The 23,170-nt window shown below is 63.9% G+C and overlaps 1 protein-coding gene across 1 annotated transcript; it reads right to left on the bottom strand.

The window, feature by feature from the left end:
- Positions 1–491: 491 nt before the first annotated feature.
- Positions 492–23,170, bottom strand: MYO15A (myosin XVA). Its single transcript, XM_027656569.1, is given in 66 exon segments — positions 492–607; positions 693–833; positions 1,039–1,172; positions 1,699–1,832; positions 1,932–2,065; positions 2,168–2,328; positions 2,417–2,513; positions 2,752–2,829; positions 3,246–3,340; positions 3,462–3,592; positions 3,770–3,852; positions 3,925–3,998; positions 4,219–4,291; positions 4,434–4,500; positions 4,581–4,714; positions 4,782–4,987; positions 5,373–5,447; positions 5,580–5,691; positions 5,934–6,075; positions 6,159–6,277; positions 6,361–6,476; positions 6,825–6,900; positions 7,066–7,125; positions 7,222–7,343; positions 7,567–7,663; positions 7,747–7,837; positions 8,071–8,209; positions 8,320–8,383; positions 8,508–8,569; positions 8,698–8,824; positions 8,905–8,993; positions 9,092–9,186; positions 9,344–9,535; positions 9,700–9,772; positions 9,885–10,063; positions 10,300–10,535; positions 10,626–10,721; positions 11,625–11,755; positions 11,839–11,920; positions 12,048–12,101; positions 12,376–12,460; positions 12,546–12,721; positions 12,810–12,927; positions 13,166–13,290; positions 13,425–13,470; positions 13,598–13,752; positions 14,153–14,230; positions 14,406–14,531; positions 14,776–14,907; positions 14,987–15,082; positions 15,161–15,284; positions 15,534–15,592; positions 15,689–15,802; positions 15,904–16,065; positions 16,261–16,374; positions 16,459–16,522; positions 16,908–17,011; positions 17,344–17,349; positions 17,495–17,585; positions 17,733–17,807; positions 18,044–18,153; positions 18,259–18,322; positions 18,524–18,606; positions 19,441–19,599; positions 19,601–22,381; positions 22,427–23,170. Coding segments are annotated over 66 exon segments (10,464 nt in total). The 3' UTR covers positions 492–505.

The following is a 23,170-nucleotide window of genomic DNA, read 5'->3' as shown; positions in this document are numbered from 1 at the left end:
TGCGAGTGTGGGGGAACGGGCACCGGGAAAGTGAGGATATAGGGCGGGATGGAGAGGGAACTGGGGCACCGGGATGGGGAAACAGGCACGGGGATGGACGGGGAAAAGGAGGCACAGGGATGGGGAAACGCATGGGAATGGATGGGGAAAATGAGGCATGGGAATGGAAAGCAGGCACAGGGATGGAGAGGGAGGATGAGGCACTGCGATGGGGGAACGGATGAGGAAAATGAGGCACCGGGAGGGGAAACAGACACTGGGATGGACGGGAAAATTAAGGCACTCGGGAGAGGGAAACTGAGGCACGGGGGTCAGCATCCCCCCCCGCGGCAACAAGTGCGGCACAAAACCACGGACAGCGAGTCGTGCCGGGCTCCCGGGCTTGTATAAACCCCGTAACAACAGGAGCTGCGAGCGGGGACGGCGGCACCGGCCGGGCTGGGGACGCCCCGGGGGCACCGCACCCGCTGTGCCCCGCGGCGGGGTCCGGGGTGCCGCGGCGGGCTCAGAGCAGGGTGATCTCGCTGGGCGGCAGCGTCAGCCGCTTCTCCCGGGCGCCCAGCAGCCTCTCCATGTGCACGGCCACCACCCGGCACAGCTCCAGGCCCTGCCAGGGGGACACGCCGGCGGTCAGTGGCCGTGCCACTGCCATGGGACCCCCAGCGGGGCCCCCCCCCCCGGGTGTCCCCAACCTGCTCCAGCTGCAGCTGGGTGATGCCCTGGGCCAGGAGGTCTCCCAGCGTGATCTCCACGTAGGGATAGCTGGATCCGGCCGTCGGCCGCTGCGTCCGCGTGGACTGGATCTCGTTCAGCGAGAACTTGGCGATGGGTTCCTGGTGGGAACAGGGGGAGTGGCCCCGTGAACCCCACCGAGGGGAGCGGGGACCTCAGGTTGGACAGAGCTTGGACCTCAGGTTGGACAGAGCTTGGAGCAACCTGGTCTAGTAGGAGATGCCCCTGGAACTGGATGAGCTTTAAGGTTCCTTCCAACCCAAACCATTCCATGATCCCACATGTCCCACACAGCCCCCCACCTACGTGGGTCTCCTTGCTGAGGAAGTTGAGGCCGTTCTGGTTGACGGCCAGGATGCAGGGCGAGACGATGGCGTTGTTGCTGCAGCTCTGGATGTAGAAGAAGGATGAGCCAAACATGGGGTAGGCACTCAGCAACCCTGTGGGGTGGAGGATGGGGTCTCAGTGCCCACTGCCACCCACTCCTGCCAGGTCCCCAGGGTGGACTGCACCCACAGGTTCCCTGCCAAGGGCTCAGCCAGCTCCATGCCTGACAGGAGCTGATTTGGTTCCCGGAGCCTTGCACTGCTTCAGGCTCTGGACCCTGGAGCAGCTAAGGGAAACTGGGGCCTGGGAGCAGCCTGTCCCGTTCTGCCAATGCATCCTGCCCTCCATGTGCAGCACCTCAGGCTCCACACAGGGAGCTCCCTGTCCCAGAGTCCCTGCAGAGGAGCCACCAGCAGAATTCCACCCCTATCATCATCATCACCCTCCAGGCAGGATGATGCTTCCCATACCCATCACCTCCTGGGCAATTCCCATCCCCAACAGCCTTGTATCTCCAGCAGGACTGTGTCTCAAGCAGCACTGCATCCTCATTAGCACTGTGTCCTCATTAGCATTGCATCCCCTCAACATCCTCTCCCTATCTGTGTCACCTCCCTGTCCCCATCCCTGTCCCCTCACCCAGGAACTGTGCCCTGGCCTGGTGGGCGCTGAGGGCCTTGGCTTGCTGGACGTGCTGGGTCACCATCTGCAGCCAGGACTGGGGCTTCAGCAGGCAGAAGAGCTGTGGGGGGACGTAGTCCTGCATCTCCCGCCTGCGGGGAGCCCGAGGTCAGGGCCAGCACTGGCCAGTGGGTCCCAAACCCCACGGGATGCGTGTTTTTCCCCCCACAATGCCCCATCCCTGGCCGTACGCAGTGGGGAGGTGGTGGTGGTCCTTGGCTCGGTGCTGGAGGGCAGCCAGCTTGGCCACGTGTGGGAAGTGCTGCTCTCCCGGCCTCGAGGGTGGCAGGACGGTGAACAGCCCCTTGAGGTAGTCAGGGAGCACCTGGTGGGGGGAAACAGGGCACAGGGACACGGCTTGGGGACAGGGCACGCTCTGGGGGGGACAGGGAGGTGGCCCTGTGGGAGGCTGATGGGGTGGCCCGACCTGGTTGTAGTGGACGGTGACGTAGAGCTCGTTGTCGAACTTGAGGGGCTGGCTCCAGACCACGCGGCGGCACCAGAAGGTGTAGCTGGTGTCCCGGCGCTCCGTCTCAGCAGCCACATCCAGGACATATTCCCGGCGGGTCAGTGGCCGCACACTCTGCCCTGTGCCACCCGAGAGCCTGAGCGTGGCCACCACACCACGAGCATGGCCACCCCATCCTGTCCCATCCCATTCCTGCCAGCCCCTCACCTCTGTTGGTCACCACGAAGAGGATGTACTCCTCCAAAGCCTCTGGATGCTGCAGCCCCATCTCACAGCACAGCTCCTCGATCACATCCAGAGCCACCTGGGCACAGGGACAGGTGGCTGGGGCACTGCCACGTCCCCCTGTTGTGCTCCAGGCCACCAAGATGTCCTGCATTGAGGCTCATCCCGTGCGGCTGCCCAGGGAAGGGATCTGCCTTTCCCAGTGAACAAAGTCCCACAGCGGGAACAGCTGAGGAGCGCAGCCCCCCCACATCTGCACCCTCTGAGGGGTCACCACAGTCCTGGGGTGCACGGAGCCTCCTGCCCCTCTGACTCACCGAGCACGTCTTGATCTTGAGGTGCCTCTCGATGCCACCGGGCAGGAGGAAGAGCTGCCGCTTGGCGCTGCGTCCGGCCTGCACGGGAGGACTCGTTGGGGTGCAGGGGGGCCCTTTGCACAGCAAGACCCCAGAGGACACTCCAGCTATCCCACAGGACCATCCCATTGGGATCATCCTATCTCTTGCCCATCCTGCCTTTGTGAGCCAACACACCTCCAGCTCTGTGTCCACAGAGCTGCATCCCCACTGAGGACCCCTGCAAGCTCAGGGCACCCCCAAAGCAGTGAAGAGCAGACCCCAAAAAGGACTGTGTTCTTTTGGGAAGATCCCAAAAAAGGATCAGCTCAGTTCCAGAGCAGTGTCTGGGCAAAATCCCAAGCCCACGGAGGGATCCCGAGACTATGCAGGTATCCAGAACTTCTAGGGGGCACCTCAAGTTGATACCAGCCCTGCCCCACATTCCACAGGCACCCACAAGCCCCCAGCCTCACCACCATGGCCTTGAGCTCCATGCTGCTGGGGAAGATGCTGCGGCCGCCGAACTGCAGGGTTTTCCGCAGGTTCTGCTCGCAGGCTTTGGCGATGCCTGGCAGGAACAGGGACTGGGATGAAGGACGGGGCTGAGCCACCACTCCTGAGCCCTGTGACATCCCAGGGTGTCCTTCCCCACCATGCACCCAGCACCCTGGGGCGTGCACAGCCCCTACCATGGAAGGGCAGCTCCGGGTGCCTGCTAGCGTCCTGCAGGAAGGCCAGGAGAAAGGGCCGGAGCACCTCGGAGCACTTGTAGTAGGCAGCGAGGATGTAGAGCAGCCTCCAGCCCTTCTGGCAGCTGTCCCTGTGGGAAGAGCCAGGGCTAAACCACTGAGCAGGGTGAGGGTGCCCACGGTGGCACCCATCACCCTGGGGATGGGGTCCCCAGGTCTCCTCCAACGCTGTGGCAGCTCAGCCCAGCCAGGGACACAAGTGTCCCCAGTGCCAGCCTCTGCTGTCCCAGCTGGGTGTAGGGACTCACGTCTTGGAGCTGGTGTTGTTGGTGATCTGCTTGATGATCTGGCAATACACCTCATCCCGCAGGACCTCGTGCTCCGCGCAGAGCTGGGGACAGGCATAGCTGCCACTCCCTGCCCAGGCCACCCCCAGGACTCACTGCCCCGGTGGTGGATTTACCTTGAGGATGGTGCAGACAGCGTCCAGCTCCGTCTGCCCCCGCAGAGGGTGGTCGCCCATGAACTTCATCACAGCTGGGGATAACAAAGCCACACAGTGACACAGCTCAGTGCATCCCCAGGGACACACTCCCCTGGGTGGGCACGTTCCAAGCACATGGGGCAGTGGGACCAGAGGACCTAAGTCCCACAGGCCACTCCATCTGCCCGTCCTGGTCCTACCCCCACAGCCCTCAAAGGATGGGCTGGGAATGGCCAGGGGACAGGGGGACATGATGCTCATGTCCCTGCCTACCTTGGAAAGCCTCAGCAGCCAGTTTGTTGATGCCACCATCCACAAATTCGATGAGTGACTCCTGAATGGGGATCTGGAGTGGGGGGAGAGGGTCAGCTCCCGGGAGCAGCCAGAGGGATGCTGAAGTGCCATTCAGGGAGCTCCCCCTGGGATCTTGGTGGGACCTGCAGGTGACAGCAGGGCAGGGGTACCCCAGGCTCCCCGCTTCCCTGTACCTTGGTGAACGTCAGCATCTCCAGCACACTGGGCACATCCCTCCTGGCCTTTGTCCCACAGGAATCCCTGGGACAGAAGTTCAAGGGAGCAGGTGGGCACAGGTGTCCCCACCACGGCGTGTCCCTGTCCCACCGCCGGACACTCACATGGTCCCATGTCGTGCCGCACGGAAATGCCGCTGGGCAAAGGCCAGCATGGGGCAGGTCCCTGTGACATCCCTGAGCTGCTCGACACCGTCTCCCTCCAGACCCTCCGCAAAGGTGGCACTGGCCGGGGACACCTGCGGAGCAGGGCAGTGGGCACCGGGCACAGCCAGCACCGTGTGGCAGCCCCAGCCCAGAACCCACCTCGGCCTTCCGGTCCAGCTCCTGGGCGGCAGCAGTGGAGGCCACGGCCACGGCCACGGCCGCCGAAGCTGCCACCCTGCCCTGCTTGTCCCTGGGCTCCTCCTTCCTCTCCGCAGGCAAATGGACAAAGTCAGGCGCTGCGACGGGCTGGACATATTCGGCAGGGAAGAGCCCTGGCCTGCCATGGATGGCCCCGAACTTCCACCCTGCAGCAGGCAGATGGTGGGGATGGCCCCAGGCTGACAGCCCAGGTGGACACCCCCAAAAAATCTCTGTTTGCTTCCTCCTGCCTTTGCATTCCCAGCCTTTTCCAGGGGTCTGGCCACAGATTTTGGCTGGAAGCAGCTGCAGTTCAGCAGCATTTGAGGTAAAGGCAGGGAAGAGGGGCCACAAAGCCCGTCACCTGCAGGGACATGGGCAGCACCCGGTGCCACCCAGTGTGGGACCCACAGGGGAGCATCCCCCTGCATTGGGTCGGTGCCGAAAAGATCCCAAACCATCCTGCTGAGGATCCTGCCCTAGCCCCCAGCCCCAGGAAGGGACACACCTCAGGGCACACCAGGGACACACATGGGGCAGCGTGGCACTCACCGAAGTCCTGGGTGCCTGTCTTCAGCTCCTCCAGGTACATCACCTTCTTGCGGACCACACAGCCATAGTAGTAGTCTGACACCATGGGGACAGAGGGTGTCACGGTGCAAGACAAGTACATGGCCACCTCTGGGGCAGGTGAAGCCATCAGTTCTGCCATCCCCGTGAGGGTGTTTGACTGTGGGGGGCTGTGTGGAGGCCTCTCACCTCTCTCAGGATGCTCCAGCGACTGGAGGTGGATGATGTCCCCTTTGTGGAAGCTGAGCTGTCCCCCATCCTCTGGGCTGTAGTTCCTGACAGCCACCACATACTGGGAGTCCTGGGCACAGCAGGGGCTGGCACAGCCATTGCGCACAGGGACACCCACACCCCACCCAGCACAGGGGCTTCGAGCACCCACAGCCCCAGGACCACCCCAGGGTGTCCCCCCCAATTCCATGCATGGTCTTATTCAGAGGATGCCCTCCGCTGCCCACCCCAGCCCTCCGAGTGCGGGCACACGGGTAGGGTCTGACCCCCAGGACATGCCCCCCCTCACCCTAGACCCAGGGCACCCCCCACCTTCCTGAGCTCTGTGATGAAGTGGTCGACCATGACCTTGACCTGGGGGGCTTTGGGGGAGAAGAGGATGAGCTTCTCGCTGCGCAGGTTGAACTCCAGCATGTTCCTGGATGGGGTGGTCACGAAGAGCACGTCGGCGTAGCTGGGGCAGGGCGAGGGGAGGCTGAAACACCCGGCACCCATGGCACCCATCCCACCCCGGCCTCCCACGCTCCTCACCCCCACCTGTACGCCCGCAGCACCCGCAGCTGCTCCCCGGGGACGTTGGTGCCCTTCACCAGCCGCAACAGCTTGATGCCGGCGTGGGACACGGCCAGGATCTGCACACCCGTCCCCACACTGCCCTGTGGGCCAGGACAGTGCCTCAGCTGGGGGCACGGGGCCGTGGTGGCCCCCATGCTGACCTGCCCCACAGCCAGATCCTCACCGTGGCAGGGAAGAGACGGGAGAAATACACCTCACAGCCATCCCGGGCCGCAGCGACGATCTCCCTCTTGACGCTCTCGGTGGCCACAGGGCTGAAGGAGTCCAGCTTGTTTTCAGCTGTGGGGAGAGGGAAATACCTCTTGGTGAACATCCTCCCTCTCTGGAAAGTATTCAGGCATGGTTCCCAGCAGAAGCAGGGATGATCATAGCCTTCCCACGCCTGGAAAGAACATGATGGAGAGACCCATGTCCCCCTGGGCAACTGGCTGAGACCTGACAGAACTCATGACATTATGGAGCACTAGGTTACCAGGGGGTCATTGCATTTGGAGGCAAAACTACCCCAGCCAGTCATGGCCCCAGGAGATGAGGCTAGGCACCAGAGAGGCTGCGTTTGAGCCCCCCAGGTGTGTGAGCCCCCCCAGGCAGGGAGCAGCAGGACACGGGGATGTGGTTGAGGGTTACCAAAGAGGGATTTCAAATGGAGCCGCTCCTCCTGGCTGATCCGGATGCAGGTGTCAGACAGCACGTCGTTGAAGATCTGGGGAAGGGGGTGAGGAGCAGTGAGGTCGTGCCAGGGAGCGTGGTGGGACCCCAGCCCCTCTGCCCTGCCCGCTCCCCATGGCTTGGGGCAGCTCCTACATGGCAGCTCAGCAGGGGAAGATGGGACCCCCAGGGGGGCTTAGGAGCCAGCTTGGTGCCTCACCTGCCTGAAGATGAGGTCGAGCAGCAGTGGGTTGTTGATGCTGTCCTTAGGGTAGAAAACCTGTCAGGAGAGAGAACAGGGCTTGGTGAAAAGCCCCCTTTATCCCTGTAGCACCTTGGCACCAGCCTGCCCCTGAGTGTCCCCATAAATCAGTACCTCCTTCCGGATGAATATTTTCCAGGGCACGTTGTGGTAGGTGTAGAAGTCCTCACTGCAGCTCCGGTGCAGCTGGGTCTGGACTTGCTGTGCCTCAGATGGGAGCTCCCGAGAGACAGAGACTGTGAAGGGACAGAAAGCTCTGCAGGAAGGCCCCTCCACCCAGGGAAACTGAGGCACGAGGAGCAGTTGTCAGGTTGAGCCGGACACAGTGGCTATTCCATGAGGGTGCTGTGGAGCTGGACTAGCACCAGGCTGCATAAGGCATCACCCAGTGCCACTGGGAGGATGAGGTGCCCCACTCCACCCTGGCCCCCCCAGTGCCACAGCTCTGCCCAGCAATACCTGGGGGCCGGGTGGCCGCTGGACGCCCCGTGGGTGCTCTTAGCTGGTACCTGGCACTGGGCACCGGCTTCACCGTGGCCACCACCTCCTTGGGCCCCTGTGAGGCACAGAGGGGCTGTGGTCAGGGCCAGTGACACCCCCAGCCTAGTTGGGGGGACGTGGGGGCGGCCACATCCCTACCACAGCCGTTGGCACCGGGGCTGCCGAGAGCTGTTCCTTCAGGATCTGCATGGCTTCCTCGTGGGGGTCCACCTTCTTCCCAAAAAGCTTACTGCAGAGACAGCATCCTACATTGCCTATACCTGGAATCACCTGCATCCTGGCATCACTTGTACCTGGTATCACCAGCATGCTGGAATTACCTGTACCCCAGCATCACCTGTACCTGGCATCAGCTGCACCCCATCGTTCCCTGCACCCCACCATTCCCTACACCCTGGCATCAGGGCCAGCACATGGACTCGCCCATGTGCCCATGGCTTGGCTGGGGACCTGAGTGGGTACCTGGGGGCCTGGGAGCTGCGCAGGGCTGGCTGGCACTGCCGGATGATGTTCCGGATGTCGTGTGTGGGCCGTGGGAAATGCTCCGAGTTGAGCCGGGAATGCCGCACCAGCTCTCCCGGCCACCGCCGCCCCATGGCTGCTGCGGGATCAAGAATGGCTCGGGGGGGGGCTGGACACTGCCCCCACACCTGGGCCCTGGCTCGGTGCCGCGGGGCCCCGTGGCCACCCCACTGCACCAGGACCCCTTACCGGCTTTCTGCGAGTAGGGCCGGGGCTGGGGGGTGCAAGGTGGTGTCCCCTCCTCTGCTCTGCCCTGCAAGGGACACTGTGCCATCAGCACCCAGCACCCCCAGCTGCACCCATCCCCAGGGGCTGCCCAAGGGAGCTGCCCTGAAGCGGAGGAGGGGCTTGACCCCTTCCAGCCCCCCAGCACTGACCAGGAGTCCAGGTGGCTGGTTGGCATCTGGCCGGCTCTGCGGGGACAGGGCTGGCTCTGTGCCTGCGACGACAAAGAGGAGAGATCAGCTGTGAGGTCCTGAGTGCAGGCATGTCCCCCCCACCAGGGACCAGGCTGGGAAACTGAGGCAGGGAGCTGGGGTGGGATGTGGGAGTGCTTGGGGCGCTCACCCCTCGGCTGACGCATCTCCGCAGGAACAGGGGGTCCACTCCGATTGGCATCACTGCCACTGTCCCCCCCTCCCACGCCACCTCCTCCCTTCATCCTCTGTGAGAGGATGGCCGGCTTCTCCAGCTCCTGGAGGGGCAGGAATCAGGGTAAGGTGGCCAAGCCACCTGCACCCCAAAATACCTCGGGCAGGGGGATGCCCCTCTCACCCCATTGCCGTAGGAGAGCACTGGATCGAAGAGGCTGTCCAGGTACCGGTCCAGACCCTTCTGGCTGCGTGGCTCCCCAAATTCCCCATCTGCAGGGGAACAAGGAGTGATGAGCAGCCAGCAGCAGAGCTCCACCAGCATGGCAGAGCTTCACCACAGCACCAGGACCAGGGGGAGGATGTCCTACCATGGGGGTGGTACATCTCTGTGGAGGGCAGCGTGGGGGCTTTCACAGCTGGAGGAGGAGGCACCTCATCCAAATCCAACCCATGTCCCAGCACCCTGTAGAGAGGGAGGATGTGCTCACCGAGCACCTACTAGGTGCCAGATCCCCTCCTCCAGGAGCCCACCCACCCCTATCCAGCACCCATCCAGCCTCGTGCCAGGGTTCATCCAACCAGCCCCACAGCGGGCAACCCGTCCCTGCCCAGGTACCTACACCCGGCTGTCCCTGCCGAGGCTCTCAGTCCCATCCCATGCGATGAGGAAGCAGGATTTCTGTCTGGGGAAGCCCCGGAGCAGCTCGAGGTCGGAGATGAGGTCCAGGACATAGTCATGGCCAGCCAGCTCGGCCCACTGGGCACCCACCTTCATGGCCACGGACCAGCCACGCCAGCCCTCTGCCAGCCCCCTGCCAACAGCCAGATGCTGGGGATGGGGATGGGCACAGGCTACCAGCAGTGCCCCAGCTTTTTAGGGACACTCTGCCCACAAGCTGGGCATCCCAGCTCCCCGATCTTGGTGATATCCAAGACAGCCCTGGGGTGACACCGTGGATGCCAAGCCAGTGCCTACCTGTGCTTCAGGACATCCCCTGCCAGGTCCTCACCCGTGCTCCAGGAGTGGATGGGGCAGGAGAACTGGTCACCTGGGGAGGGATGGGCGGTGAGCTGGTCCCACCGGTCCCCTCCTGCCCGTGAGGGTGGTCACCCTGTGACCGCCCCTCGCCACCACCATGCCCGGTGCTGTGCCAGCCGCACCGTTGAAGCAGTGCAGGTCAAGGGCCATGCTGGCCTGCTGCCGGTTTGCCGTCCACTCCAGCAGCGAGGGCGGGAAGGTGCGGGCGGCTGCCGTGCCCAGCTGGGACTGGGCCATGGCATGCATCAGCTTGCGCTGGCACACTGGCTTGTAGCCAGCAAAGGCATAGTCAGAGACAAACCTGTGGGGAAGGGACGGTGCTGCAGGAGGGACCTGGGTGGCACCCCAGGCACGTGTGCCAGGTTGGCACAGGACCACAGGTCCTGGTTGGACCTAGGCAGTGTCCTCAGGCACAGGTGCCAGGAGAGTGCCCTGAAGAGCCACAGCAATGTCCCCAGGCATGAATGCCAGCCTGTCCCAGAGGGTCCCAGCCATCCCTGCTCCCCATCCCCATCCCCATGCCCATTCTCGGCTCACTTGAGCAGGTACTTGTCGAAGGTGGTGGACGGGGGGAAGGCACTGAGGCAGGTGGCCAACAGCAGCCAGCCCCGCTCCTCGTTGTTGACGTTGGTGTTCCGCCAGACCTGGTTGGCAGCTTGTGCCAGGAGCTCATCCCGCAGCCCTGGCACCGACAGCCCCTTCTGCACGATGTAGTTGCCGAAGAGGGTCTCCTGTAGGCCGCCCAGCCCCGGGTCCCCCATGAACCGCAGGATCTGCCATGGGGACAGCCAGGTACTCCCTCTGGCCCCAGGCAGGGAGCAGGCAGGGGATCACAGTGATGGATCCTGTGCCATCCCACCTACCAGCTGGAAGATGCTGAGTGCCTCGTGGCACAGCTCCTCGTCCAGCCAGGTGAGGGGGGCCTTCAGCGGGGCCGTCAGCATCCCGAACGCCGGTTCCTGCGGCAACACCCGCACCCGTGGCTACCTGGGAACAGCCTCAGGCCACGAGGGGCCGGCCCCAGGGTGCTGAGCGTGGTGCTGATGCTGGATGGGGACTATGGGGCTGCCAAAGGGCTGGGCACAGGATGGGGCTGGCAGCCTGTCAGGAACGGGGAAGGGATGGGCTCAAGCTGTGCTGGCAGCACCAGAGATGGGTGATGAGGCTCTGGCACAGGTTGCCCAGAGAAGCTGTGGCTGCCCTATCCCTGGAAGTGTTCAAGGCCAGGTTGGACAGGGTTTGGAGCAACCTGGGATAGTGGAAGGTGTCCCTGCCCATGGCAAGAGGTTGGAACGAGATGGGCTTTAACATCCCTTAGAACCCAAACCAGTCAATGATTCTATGCCAGCAGTTTGTTGAGGCTGAGAGGAGGATCCAGCATCAGCCCTGGTGCTACCACTCAGGATGCCGGGGACAGGGAAACACAGGGTAAAAATAGAGGGCAAAGAGGAGGAATGGGGCAAAGTGGCCAGGGATGGGGCCGGGGTCCCGGGAGCAAAGCGACCTGGTCTCCCGCCCCAGCGTTCCGGATCTGCCCCGCGTCGGGCGTCCAGGAGGGCTCAGCGGGTCTCTCTCCGATAGCCTCAGCATGGTCCCCCCGGCCTCTGGAGATGACAGGAACCCACGGGGAGGGAGGGAGGTGGCAGCCAGCTCACCACAGTACCACAACCACCCCGGATCCAGCCTCTCTTGCTCCCCGTGGTGTCCCTGGGGCCAAAGCTGGGGCACAGCCCGGTGGGATGGTGTGGGGAACCGCCGCAGGGACCCTGATTCTAAACGCTCAGCCACAACCGGGGTGCCGGGGACCCCCCAAAAGCTGTCTGGACAGGCTCCCCACTGCTGGGCCACGGCATCCACCTTACCTGGAAGTGGCCCCGCACGTACTTGGCCATGGGGTAGTCGTTGATGTCGAGCGGGAGGGTGAGCTTGGAGTCAGGCTGCAGTGCTGGCGGTGGCACCAGGACCACGCAGCCGGTGTTCACCTCCTGGGCGGCTGTGGCACAGCGGGCAGCTATGGCACAGCCAGGGGGATGGGGGAAAGGGGCTGGGGGCGATGGCACTGCAGGACCCGCTCACCTGCAGCGGCCTCCAGCAGTCCCATCAGCTCGGCCGGGATCTCCAGGTGGGTGACATCCACCACCTCCCTCCGTGTCAGCTCCTACCACCACAGCACAGGGATGTGCCCACTCACCACACTGCTCCCTGTGCCAGCACCCATGGGTGCCTCAGCAGGCGAGCACATGGCAAGGACAAGGGCACAGCAACACATGCTGAGCGCCTGTTACCTCCTTCATCCTCTCCTTCTCCTCCTCAGCCCGCCGGCGAGCATCCTCCTTCCTCTGCAAGCAGAGCAGCCATTCTGAGTCTCACCGGGAGGGAGGGAGACCCAGAGGCAGCAGGAACTTGGGGGGTGCCACTGCCTCCCCAAATGTCACCAGGTTTTCATCCCAAGGAGGTACCATCAGTGCCCCATGGGACATGGAGGAGGTGGTAGTATGGGGCCTGGAGGAGCTCAAGGTTTGGGGGGGCTTTCTTCAGACCCACCACTGAACATGCAGCAGGGTGGGAGTAGGTGCCCAGGACACCCCTGGAATGTGCCAGCCCCCACCTCACCTTGAGGTACCGCCGGCGGTTCACGTAGATATGCACCAGCGACCTGAACTTGATGAGCGTGTGCCGCATGCGCCGGTACCGCTGCCTGCGGGAGAGCACCCATCACCCTCTGCCACCCATCACCCTCTGCCACCCACCAGAGCCCCCCTGACATCCCCCAGGACCCCCACCTGGCCAGGTATCCCCGTGCCCGGGTCTGCAGGAGGACGATCTTGCGGCGGAGGGAGCGGAAGCGCCGCTTGATGAAGAAGGTGCGAGCGTAGCGCTGGAGCGTGAGCGCGGCCAGGTGATGGGCACGGGCTCGCTTGCTCTCCAGTACCTGATACAGCTGCTCCTTAAGGAAGAGCTGGGAGCAGGGATGATGCCATGAGCCTCCTGCGTTGGCCACCACCCCCAGGGCACCACCAGAGCCAAAACCCCTCCCAGGGCAGTACCTTGGTGACGCCAACGTAGTACATGCCGGGGTTAACGGTGCAGAGATTCCTCAGCATCTCCACGCAGTTGGCTCCATTGGGAATGATGTTGGACCACATGTCGACGAGGCAGCGGTACCTGGGTGAGCCCATGACACTGTGACCCTGCCGGGACCCCAGCACGGACCCTCCCTGCGGTGACGAGCACCGTGCTTGGAGATGCAGCTTCTCCCGGAGCTGTGCATCAAAGTGAGGGGCTCCCAGCTCCCACTGTGGGGGAACCCCGGCCCAAACACTGCCCCCCAGAACACCCACAAGCTCTGTGGTCTCCTCTCACTGGACCATATGGCAGTACCCCACCCACAGCCCCAGGGCACCTGTCGATGAAGACGAGGAAGGGGATGCGGATGGGGAAGCCCTCCTTGCGGATGCGGATGGTCTCCAGGATGCCCGAGTAGCGCAGCTGGCTGCTGACCACGTCAGCCTCGAAGAGCCCTGGCTCCTGGGGAGGGAATGGGGAGAAACCTCAGTGGCTGCTTGGGCAAACCCCTGCTCAGTGTGTTCCCACCATGCTCCCAGTGCCAGCGGGGCAGGCAGCACTGGCATCACTGCAGGCTGGAAAGCCTTGGCTGTCACCTTCTTGTTGTTGGGTTTGAGGCAGCGCACGAAGAAGGGGTTGCACCTGCAACAGAGAGACCCCATTAGCCATGGAGGACAGAGGACAAAGCCAGCCCGGCCACCTCGGGCTCATGTTCCACTGTCACCCTGTCCCCACCAGCCCAGTGCATGGCCTGGCTGCCCACTCTGACCTCTCCATCCTCTCCACCAGCTCCAGGAGCGACTGCTGGAAGCGGGCGGCCACAGTGGGAGCCTTGTACCGCCGTGTCCTGGTGCTGCTCCTCCGGATGAGGCTCCTCTGCCGGGCCAACACCTGGGCGTGGCCAAAGAAGAGGTTGGCCACCACCTTGGGGAGATGGGAAGGGTTAGTGAGGAGGAAGATGGCTGGGATGGTGCAGCTCCGCTGTCTCCTCTTCCCAGCCCAGCCACTGCCTTTTTGCCCAGCTCTAAGCAAGCTGCATCCCCTATTTGTGGCTGGATTCCCTGGATAGGGATGAGGATGAGGATATGGATTAGGATACAAAGCATAAGAGCAGCCAATGTGCCCATTTGTGTCAAATGCTTGAGGGGTCAAAGCCCAGAGGACCCCACGAAAGGAAGGCACAGGGTGGAGCCAGAGGCATTTTCTGCTTCAGGTCCCCCTTGGCTTCACTGGTCATGGGGACACAGACTTGGGGACATGAAAAGGGATGTATGGCCACCAGCACCCTGTGTCACCACCAAACCAGGCTCAGGCAGGGCCCTACCTTGGTCTTGCTGCTGATGAACAGGTCCAGCACATCCTGACGGACCTGGTCATAGTTTTTATCCAAAAATTTGTGAACCTGGCAAAGAGCAAAACCTCATGGTGAGGAGCCTGGTGGCATGAAGGGGTGAGGTGAGGAGCTCCAGGCTGGGATGGGGAGTCCCAGCCAGACCCCCCCTGTGCTGCACCTCCCTGCTTGGTGCAGGATCAACCTCCTGCTTAACACCCCAGCTGGGCATGCCCCTGCCACACACCTGGTAGGTCACCTTCCCTGCATAGTGCTTGATGGTGAACTCAGGCAGTGGCATCTTGGGCTTCGTGTAGAGCGGGTTTGTCCCATGGTGGTAGTGACACTTCTGGAGGAACGTGTGGTCGGTGGCCTGGGGAGGGACACAGCTTGGGCAGTTCAGCAGCAGGTTGGAGCTTTAAGGTGCCTTCCAACCCAAACCATTCTGGGATTCTATGATGATTCTATGATTCTTGGGGCTTATGCAGTCCAGAGAAACCCAGAGGATCTCCCAGGTTGTCCAGGACAGCACAGGAGAAGAGCACCCCTGGGTCACAGTGATTCCATAACCACAGTGATCACCCAGTGCTGCTGTTTCATTACCAGGCACCCCTCACCTGGGGGAAGCAGCTCTGGTCATCCAGGATCCGGAGGATGCCGTAGGGCTTCTGGGAGATGAGGTCGATGCAGGGCTGGTTGTCGCTGAAGGGGATCTCCTTCCACTCAATCTGCTCCCGGAGATACTCCTCCTATGGGAGCAGATGCAGGTCACACCTGAGCTCTCTCCCCTGGCACGGGGGCAGAGCCTGGCACAGCCCACTGACCCACCTGCTCCTCCTGGAAGACGATCTTGTTGAAGAAGAACTGCAGGTACTCGTTGGCGTAGTTGATGCACAGCTGCTCGAAGCTGTTGAAGTTGAGGTCCTGCGAGAAGGAAGGTCTGTTGAGCCTGAGACTCCAGGAGGATGGAGCCAGGATGGAGGTGGGATGGATCCTGCTCACCTCAAAGCCGTAGATGTCCAGGATGGCAATGGAGAGGGCCTCCTGCCGTGGGTACACCAGCTTGTTGATGCGGTCTGTGAGCCAGCCAAAGAGCAGGGAGTAGAGGGTCTTGGCAATGGCATCCCTGGGAAGGAGAAGAGCGATGGAGCTCTGGAATGTCATGGCATGGCACTGTGTACATCCCCACTGCCATGGCCAGCACCCATCACAGCACAGGGCAGCCCTTAGGGCTGGAGTTTTAATCACTGGAGAGCCTAATCCACACTGGGGGACCTGACCACCTCTTTTCCCAGCTGGCATTTCACCTCCCACCCCATTCCTGAGGGTCAATCCCCCTGTGTCTCCCCAGGAGCACAGCCCCCCTTCCCTCTACCTGGCATCCACGGCGCTTTCAACAGTGAGAGGGGTAAAAATCTTCTCCCGCAGCGTTTCCTGGTTGGGAAACAGCGTGATGGAGTTTTAGCAACACCAGCCACGGTCTCCAGGGACCAGAGACTCCCCTTCCTGCCTGTGCCCCCCTGCACTCACCGTCACCTTGAAGGTGATGGCTTTCTGCAGGCCCTCGGGGGACACCTGCAGCAGCTCAGCCACCGTCCGGATCTCCGTGGCACTCACCACCGTGGCCACCTCCTGGCAGTCGGTCTGCGGGACACAGGGACGTGGTGGGACGTGGTGACCCCCCCACATACCTGCCACATCCCGAACCACGCCCGAGGAGCACATCTTGGCTCCCTGCAGGGTACCTCGTATTTCTCAAAGTAGACGTTTCCCAGGTGGAGGACGGAGGAGAGGATGCGGAAGATGCTGTTCTGCTCGTCCACGCTGAAGCTCAGCACCTCCATGGTGTTGAGCAGCCGGCGGAAATCCTCCGCGTCGTCCTTGCCGGGAATCTCGCAGTTCCCACCCTGGCACAACCCACTCAGTCCATCAGTGGCTCTCAGTGGGGGGAAGAGGGACCAGCAACCAGCGTGGGGGGATCACCCTGCCCTGAGCACCCTCCCCACCCACACACTGAGGACTCAAGGACCCACCAGCGCCCCGAGGCTGGGCAGCCCCCCAAAAATCAGGCAGTGTGGGGGGGCTGGGGAGGGGCACACTACCTGGTTCAGGTAGTAGTAGGTCTCGGCACCCTGCAGGCAGTACCGCTGGCGCTGCTGGGCGGGCAGCCCTGCCAGCATCTCGTAGAAGATGTGGTAGTTGCGCTCACTCTTGGCCTGGGGAGCAGAGGACAGAGCTGAAGAGGGGGAGGCAGAGGGGGCAGAGTGTGGGGCAGAGCCCAGGACCCCCTTGCCACACACCTGGAAGACTACACGGGACTTCTCCAGCAGGTACTGCGAGGTTATGGCACCGCAGATCAAGCCGCTGCAGGGGGGAGAGCAGGCACCCGCTGCAGCCTCAGTGTGGGCAGGGGCTGGGACCCCCCTGAGGTACCCACCCATGCCCTGATGATCCCCCCAGCACACAGGGGGTCAGTGGGGGTGGAACATGGGGACAGGGATGGAGACTGGGAGTGGTCGGGGTTCCAGCCCAGGGCACAGCGTCCCTGCCCCTACCCCAGGGACAGTCACCTGTCCTCAGGTGTTATCACCTTTCCAGCTCATGGTTTGTCCCCAAAAGCATCCCCATGTTTCCCCCCAGAGCCAAGGGTCAGCCTGGCAGCGGGGTGAGGGGCTGAGCTGGGCACTCCCAGGGCAGGGGGACACAGGGGGGAAACAGCCACACACAGGTGTTGCTCAGCATTACTTACTCTTCCAGAAAGATTTCCACAAATTTCCCAAACCTGCTGGAATTGTCATTCCTCACGGTTTTGGCGTTGCCGAAGGATTCCAGCAAGGGGGTCGCCTCCAGGATCTGTTGTGGTGATGAGGAGAGCTGGGGGGTCATCCTGGGCACTTGACACACCACGGGCTGTTCCCATGGTGGGGGCAACCCCCTTGTCACCCCCTGCCACACTCCCTGCCACCCCTGCCCCATGCAGACACCCATGGGTGCCCAAATTCGAGGTGTGCACCACAGCCAGGTTAAATGAGGATGTGGTAGAGCACAAGGACCCCATCAACATGCATGCACCAAGCTCCTCCTGTCCCTCCCACCATCCCCCTGCAGCTGGGGTGACATGGCCAAGATGCCATCACGATCTCCATCCCCTTGAACTGTCCCAGCTCAAGTGTCCCCCCCGGTACCTCTATCTGCCGTGGTCCATGTGGAAGCGTGGGGACAAGGAGAGAGCAGCCAAGCCATGAGCAGGGGTGGAGGAGAGCACAGGGAGAAGAGGACAGGGACATAGGGACATAGATATACGGGGATGGGGGTGTCCCCAGGGCAGCAGCCTACCTGCGGGGCAGTGCTGCGTTTCTGGCTGACGGCTGCCAGGTAGCGCAGGATCAGCTTGGTGGCTTCGGTCTTCCCTGACCCACTCTCCCCACTGAAATATAGAGTGGGAGCATGGTTGGGGTCATCCCCAGCCAAGCAGGGAGTACCCACCCTAAACCTTCCTCAAAACCCCAGCACCCCACCCCCAGCAGCACCACCTCAGCAATTAGGGCAGTGCTGATTAGGGGTCATGTCCCACCTGATGATGATACACTGGTTGTGTTTGGCATCCATCACTTTGGAGTAGGCGACGTTTGCGATGGCAAAGAGGTGCCTGTGGTGGGGGGAAGCAGAAGAGGGAGGGGATGTGGTGTCTCAGTGCCCCAGCACAAGGACCCCAAATGTACCCCAAGCACCCCCATGCATGGACACACATGGTCCAGCACCCAGCACCCAAGGGTCCCCAGGGGCTTGGGACCACCCAGGGCTGCTGTGGGAGCCAGAGGAGGGTGACAGCAGGTAAGAGTGCCCCCATCCCTACAGGATATTTGGGGCCACCCTGGTACTCACGGTGGGTTCTCCCCCAGGGCTCTGCCTTCGTACTGCAGCACCTGCTCCGTCCCATAGATGTTGTAGAGCCGGTACGGGTTCACTGACACCAGGATGCTGCCGATGTAGGTCTGCCAGAGAGGGAGGTTTGAGACTGCAAGGTCTGGGAGGGCGATGGCCCTCCACAGACCTCACACCAGGGGTCTTTGGGGGATGCTGCACTCCCCTAAACTTACATAGATGAGCTGGCGCTCAAACCGTGTCCGGATGTTGTTCAGCACTGCGGCCTCCTGGAGGTCTCTGGCACGGGGCAGAGGCTGCATTATGGGGTGGCAGGGGGATGGAGGGGTCCCCAAGTGTGTCCCCAGCATCTCCAGCCCTGGGAGGCTGGAGTGGCCCCCGTGTTGGAATGGGATGGGGTGGGAGCAGCCAGGCCAGGGCGCATGGTTGGGGAGCAGCCCCATCAGCCCCCTGGGTCACAAAGGGGATGGGGACACTCACTCCAGCTGGGTCATGTCCTCCAGCCCGTCCTCCTCCTGTGGCTCCTGGTACCGCACGATGGGCAGGCTGCACAGAGACTGCATCTGCATGGAGCAACCACCCCAGCTCTGTCATGGCAGGGCTGTGCCAAACCCCTCAGCTGTCCCACCTAGTCACCACCACCCCCAAAACCCACCATCTGTCACCCCAAACCAGGGGACACACAGCCAGTAATGGCAGAAACCTCAAGAAAACACCCTACAGCCCTGCAACCCCTCAGCGAGAGTGTTGTGTGTCACAGAAGAGCAGCAGAGCTGGATACAGGGACACGGGGCCACCAAGGCATCCTTGGAGATGATTCCAGGAAAGACTGGTCCTGAGAAGCCCAGTCTTGCTCACTGTGCCACTCCCACCATGGCTGCAAGGGGTGGGCAATGGAGGCTCCTGGGCAGGATGGCACCTCCAGGGAAGGTGATGGAAGGGGGCCGAGCCGCGGGGCTGAGGCTGCTCCCCATGGCCGCGGGCAGAGGTGACACAGGACGGGTGTCACCCAGGAGGCTGCGCTGGCGGCCGGCCAGGTGGTGGGCAGGAAAGCGGACACCCGCCGGGTCACCGTGCCACCCGCACCCGTCCCCGCCGGATCGCGTCTCCACATTTCCATACACCAGAGTCAAGTGTCCCCAAAGGGGCCGTCCGTGGGGGGACACACAACGGGCGATGAGCTCCCCCTCCAGCCTGCTCCCCACGGCAGGACCCCCGCCAGCACCCAGACCACCCATAGCCAAGTACCCTCCACCCCGAGCGCTGCGAACCCTCTGGCACAGGTGGCTTTGTTCCCCGGGAAGCCGGCAGCCACCTCAGCACGCCACCCCATCCCTGGTCCCGCCGGCTCGCCCCCCGGCTCCATCCCCCCGTGGGGGGCTCCCCGCCGGCGTTACCTTGGTGCGCCAGGGCTGCTTGGTGCCCAGGTACCCGTCTGCCCAGGGGTGCCTGTCCCGCCAGCCGCCCCCCGGCGAGCGCTGGCTCAGGTATCGGGCGATGTCGGCTCTCCGCTGGCTCGCCCACCGCCGGCCGCGCTGGGTGGGCTGCTGGGGGGGGGCCCTGCTCTGCCGTCCAGGCGTCGGGCATCTCCCGCACCCGCACGACGTGCTGCGTGGACCAGTGCTGCTTGTACATGCGGGACGCGCGCCGGAAGGAGCCCAACCTCTGCACCTGCGGCGTCACCACCGCGTAGCGCCCCGCACCCTCCTCCCCGGCCGCCCCTTCGCCCTCGACGGGCTCTGCCGGCTCCGGGGGCCGAGCGCCGTGGCGGGGGCCGACAGGGGAGCCGGGGGCTCGTCCGTGTGGGGGTGGGAAAGCGGCGCGACGCTGCGGTGAAGGGCTCCGGTTGCCCCGCGGGTTGGAGGGGGGGACGGGGTGCCCGGCGTCGGCCCAGCCCCGGCGCCCCGACGGTGGGCTCGGTGACCTGCGGGTGCTCCCGTCCCGCCGGGATGGGCGCCGGGGCAAGGAGGGCGAGCGGGTGGAGGGGTGGCGGGAGGGTGGTGAGGATGGGGGGGCTTTGGTGGAGGCCATGCTCCTGACCAGCAGCGATGCGAGGGACTGCCCCACGGAGCGCCCCGAGGAGGGGCTGTGCCCCCCTGCTTCCGCAGACGGCCTGGCCGGCGGGGTGTGGGGGGCCATCCCAGCAAGGGGCTGCCCGATGCGCTGGATGAAGCTTTTGGGGGTGCTGGGAGCGGGGCTGGGCGGGGGAGGCACCCCGGCGAGACCCCGCGGGGCTCCCTGCCAGGGGGGCAGTTCTTCATCCCAGGAGGGGCCGGGGCGGCCGAGGCGACGGCTGCCGGGGCGGGAGGACGGTGCCAGGAAGGGGGTCCTCTGCAGCGGCTTCACCGCCTTGGTGGGGGGCTCGGGAAGCCGTGGCCAGGCCTGGGGGAGCGGCAGCCCGGGGGGGCTGCTTCGCCGCGTTGACAGGGGTCTCCCCGACCCCGCCGCGGGGCCCCCTAAACGCCTCCCCCCCGCGGGCCCCGGTGAGCGGGGGGCGGCCGGCGGCGGAGCGGGGGGCTCGGGGTTGAAGCGCCGGAGGCTGGCACGGAGGGATCGCAGCGACCCCTCGCCCCGTGTGCTGCCGGGGCGAGGACGGGCTGGCGGTGGCGATGGGGAGCGCCCGGGGTTGGCGAAGGGGTTGCGGAGCGACGGCCGCCGCGCAGCCCCCGGCTCCCGGGGAGGGGGCTGCACCCAGGGCCCCGCCGGCGGGGAAGGGTCCCGGCTCCCCAAACCGGCGCTCTCCATCCCCGCCAGCCTGCGGCTGGAGCGTCTGTAGGAGGGCTGGGGGGTGCGGGGCCCCCGCAATCCCCCTGCACCCCGCGGCGGGTGGCTCTGAGGCTGCGAGAGGGAGCGCTGGAGGAACTGCCCCAGAGGGCTCCCGCACGCCCGCGCTGCCGAAACCCGGCGTGCAGGGGATGCTGCGGGGCCGGGGGCTGCCGGGGGACGCGGCGGCTCGTACTCGTCGTAGTCGTCCTCGTCGCGGGCGGCGGGCAGGTGGGGAGACGGCGGGAGGGGAACGTCCAGGCGGTCCCTGCCGAAAAGCTTGACCTGGGGCCGGGGGAAGAGCCTGAATTTCCTGTTGAGGGAGAGCTTGGAGGAGAGAGTCTCCCGCATGCCCCGGAGTGAGGAGGCGCTGAGGATGGAGAAAGGGTAGTCCTTCTCCTCCTCCTCCTCCTCTTCCTCCCACTCCTCCGGCTCCTCGCCCTCGGCGATCTCCTCCAGCCCCAGGGCATAGGGGTTGCAGGAGGACTGGGAGTGCGGTGCCCACCCCCCCTCGCTGTACTGGATGCGATGCTCAGGGTACTCCCCGCCGGGGTAGCCCCCAGCAAAGGGCTCCCCAAAGTCCTCGTAGGGGTCCCCCCTGTAGCCAAAGGGCCCCTCTGCCTCCTCTCCATACTCGAGGTCGCTGCCATAGGGGTCGTAGAGGCCAAGGGGAGACCCACCCCCAAATGGCCCCTCATCCTCGAGCTCTGTGTAGCCATAGGGATGTCCCGGTGGGTCACCCTCCTCCCAAAACCCCCCATAGGCATCGTACTCCTCCTCCTCCTCTGTTTCATAGCCAGGGTAGTCAGCATAGGGGGTCGGCACCGCATCCTCAAACCTGTACCCAGCCGGGTAGGCTGGGCTTTGCATGTAGCCTTCTTCCTCCTCGGAGTAGCCGTGCTGGGGGCTGAAGGCTCCATCTTCCTCATCAGTGTAGCTGTGCCACGGGCCATAGGCTCCATCCTCCTCAGCGTAGCCGTGCTGGGGGCCGTAGGCTCCACCTTCCTCCTTGGGGTGGCCACGCCAGGACCCATAGGCTCCATCTTTCTTCTTGGCATAGCCACGGCGGGAGCCGTAGGCTGCGTCCTCCTCCTTGCCGTAGCCACGCCGGCGGCTGAAGGCTCTGTCCTCCTCCTCGGCCCACCCGTAGCGCGGCACCGGCGGCTCCGCCGGCGCGTGCTGGGAGCGCCGCCGGGACGGACGCCTCACCATGCTGCCCTGCCGCGCAGCGCCAGGGGCCAACAGCCCGCTGCTGCCAGGGATCCTCTTCATGTTGGCCCGGTGCCTGAGGATCTCGTCTTCCGCAGGGAACGGCAGCTTCCTGGCACCGATACGGGACAGCCAGGCCGTGTCGGTCGCCCGGCTGCCCCCCGTCAGCCCCGTCAGCCGCCCGCGCCGTGAGAGCACCTTCCTGGCCAGCCAGCCCGTGGCGGCGGCCGCCTTGCTCAGCACCCGTGCCCGCGGCTTGAATTTCCTTTCCGGGCACCGGCGGAAGAGCAGCGCGCCGTCCTCGGCAGCCTGCCCGCCCCGTCGCAGCAGCAGGAACGACGGCTTCGATGGCGCCTCCTTCTTGGCCTCCTCCTCCTTCTTCTTCTTGGCCTCCTCCTCCTTCTTCTTGGCCTCCTCCTCCTTCCTCTTCTTGCCCACGTGCTTGAAGCGCATCATCAGGTTGGAGGTGGACTTGAGTACTGCCTTGTTCTTCTTCTTCTTCCTCTTCTTGGTGCTTTGCTTATGCAGCCCCCAGAAGAAGCGGGATGTGTTCTTGAACTGCCCCTTCTTGGGCCGATGCAACCCCAGCTTCTTGAAGCCCATGAAGAGCTTTGAAGTGCTGCGGAGGCTCCGCTTCGCCCGGGTCTTTGGCGCTGCTGCCTCCTCCTCCTTGGCCAGGCCGGGTTCCGCGGACTCTTTGGGTTGGGCCTTGGCCTCCGCACCCTTGGCCCCTTTCTTCTTCTTGTCAGCCGCCAGCCCCATCATCATCTTGGAGGTGCCCTTCAGGTTCTTCTTGGACGTCGTGGCATCACTCTCCTCCTCCTCCTCCTCCTGCGTCTCCAGCTGCACCTTCTTTCCCCGGCCTATCTTCATTGCCACCCCCGCCTTGGGCAATGCCTTCTTCTCCTTCCCCTTCTCCTTCTCTTTCCCCTTCCCCTTCCCCTTCTTGGGGTCCTCTGCAGCTTCCTCCTCCTCATGCTTCTCCTCCTCCACCACCTCTGTCTCCTCGGTCTCCTCTTCCTTCAGCAGCTCTGCATCTGAGGCATCCTCTGACTCGCTGGGATCCTCCTTCTTGCCCTTCTTTCCAGCCTTCCCTTTCCCGTTGTCCCTCTTCCCTTTGGCCTCCTTTTTGGGAGCCTCCTTCTTGCCAGCCAT

The sequence above is a fragment of the Corapipo altera genome, unplaced genomic scaffold (genome assembly GCF_003945725.1).
Source record: "Corapipo altera isolate COAL_440 unplaced genomic scaffold, ASM394572v1 104, whole genome shotgun sequence".
NCBI classification, from domain to species: Eukaryota; Metazoa; Chordata; class Aves; order Passeriformes; family Pipridae; genus Corapipo; species Corapipo altera.
The sequence above is the reverse complement of the archived record's forward strand: the minus strand, read 5'-3'. Positions and strand labels throughout refer to the sequence as shown.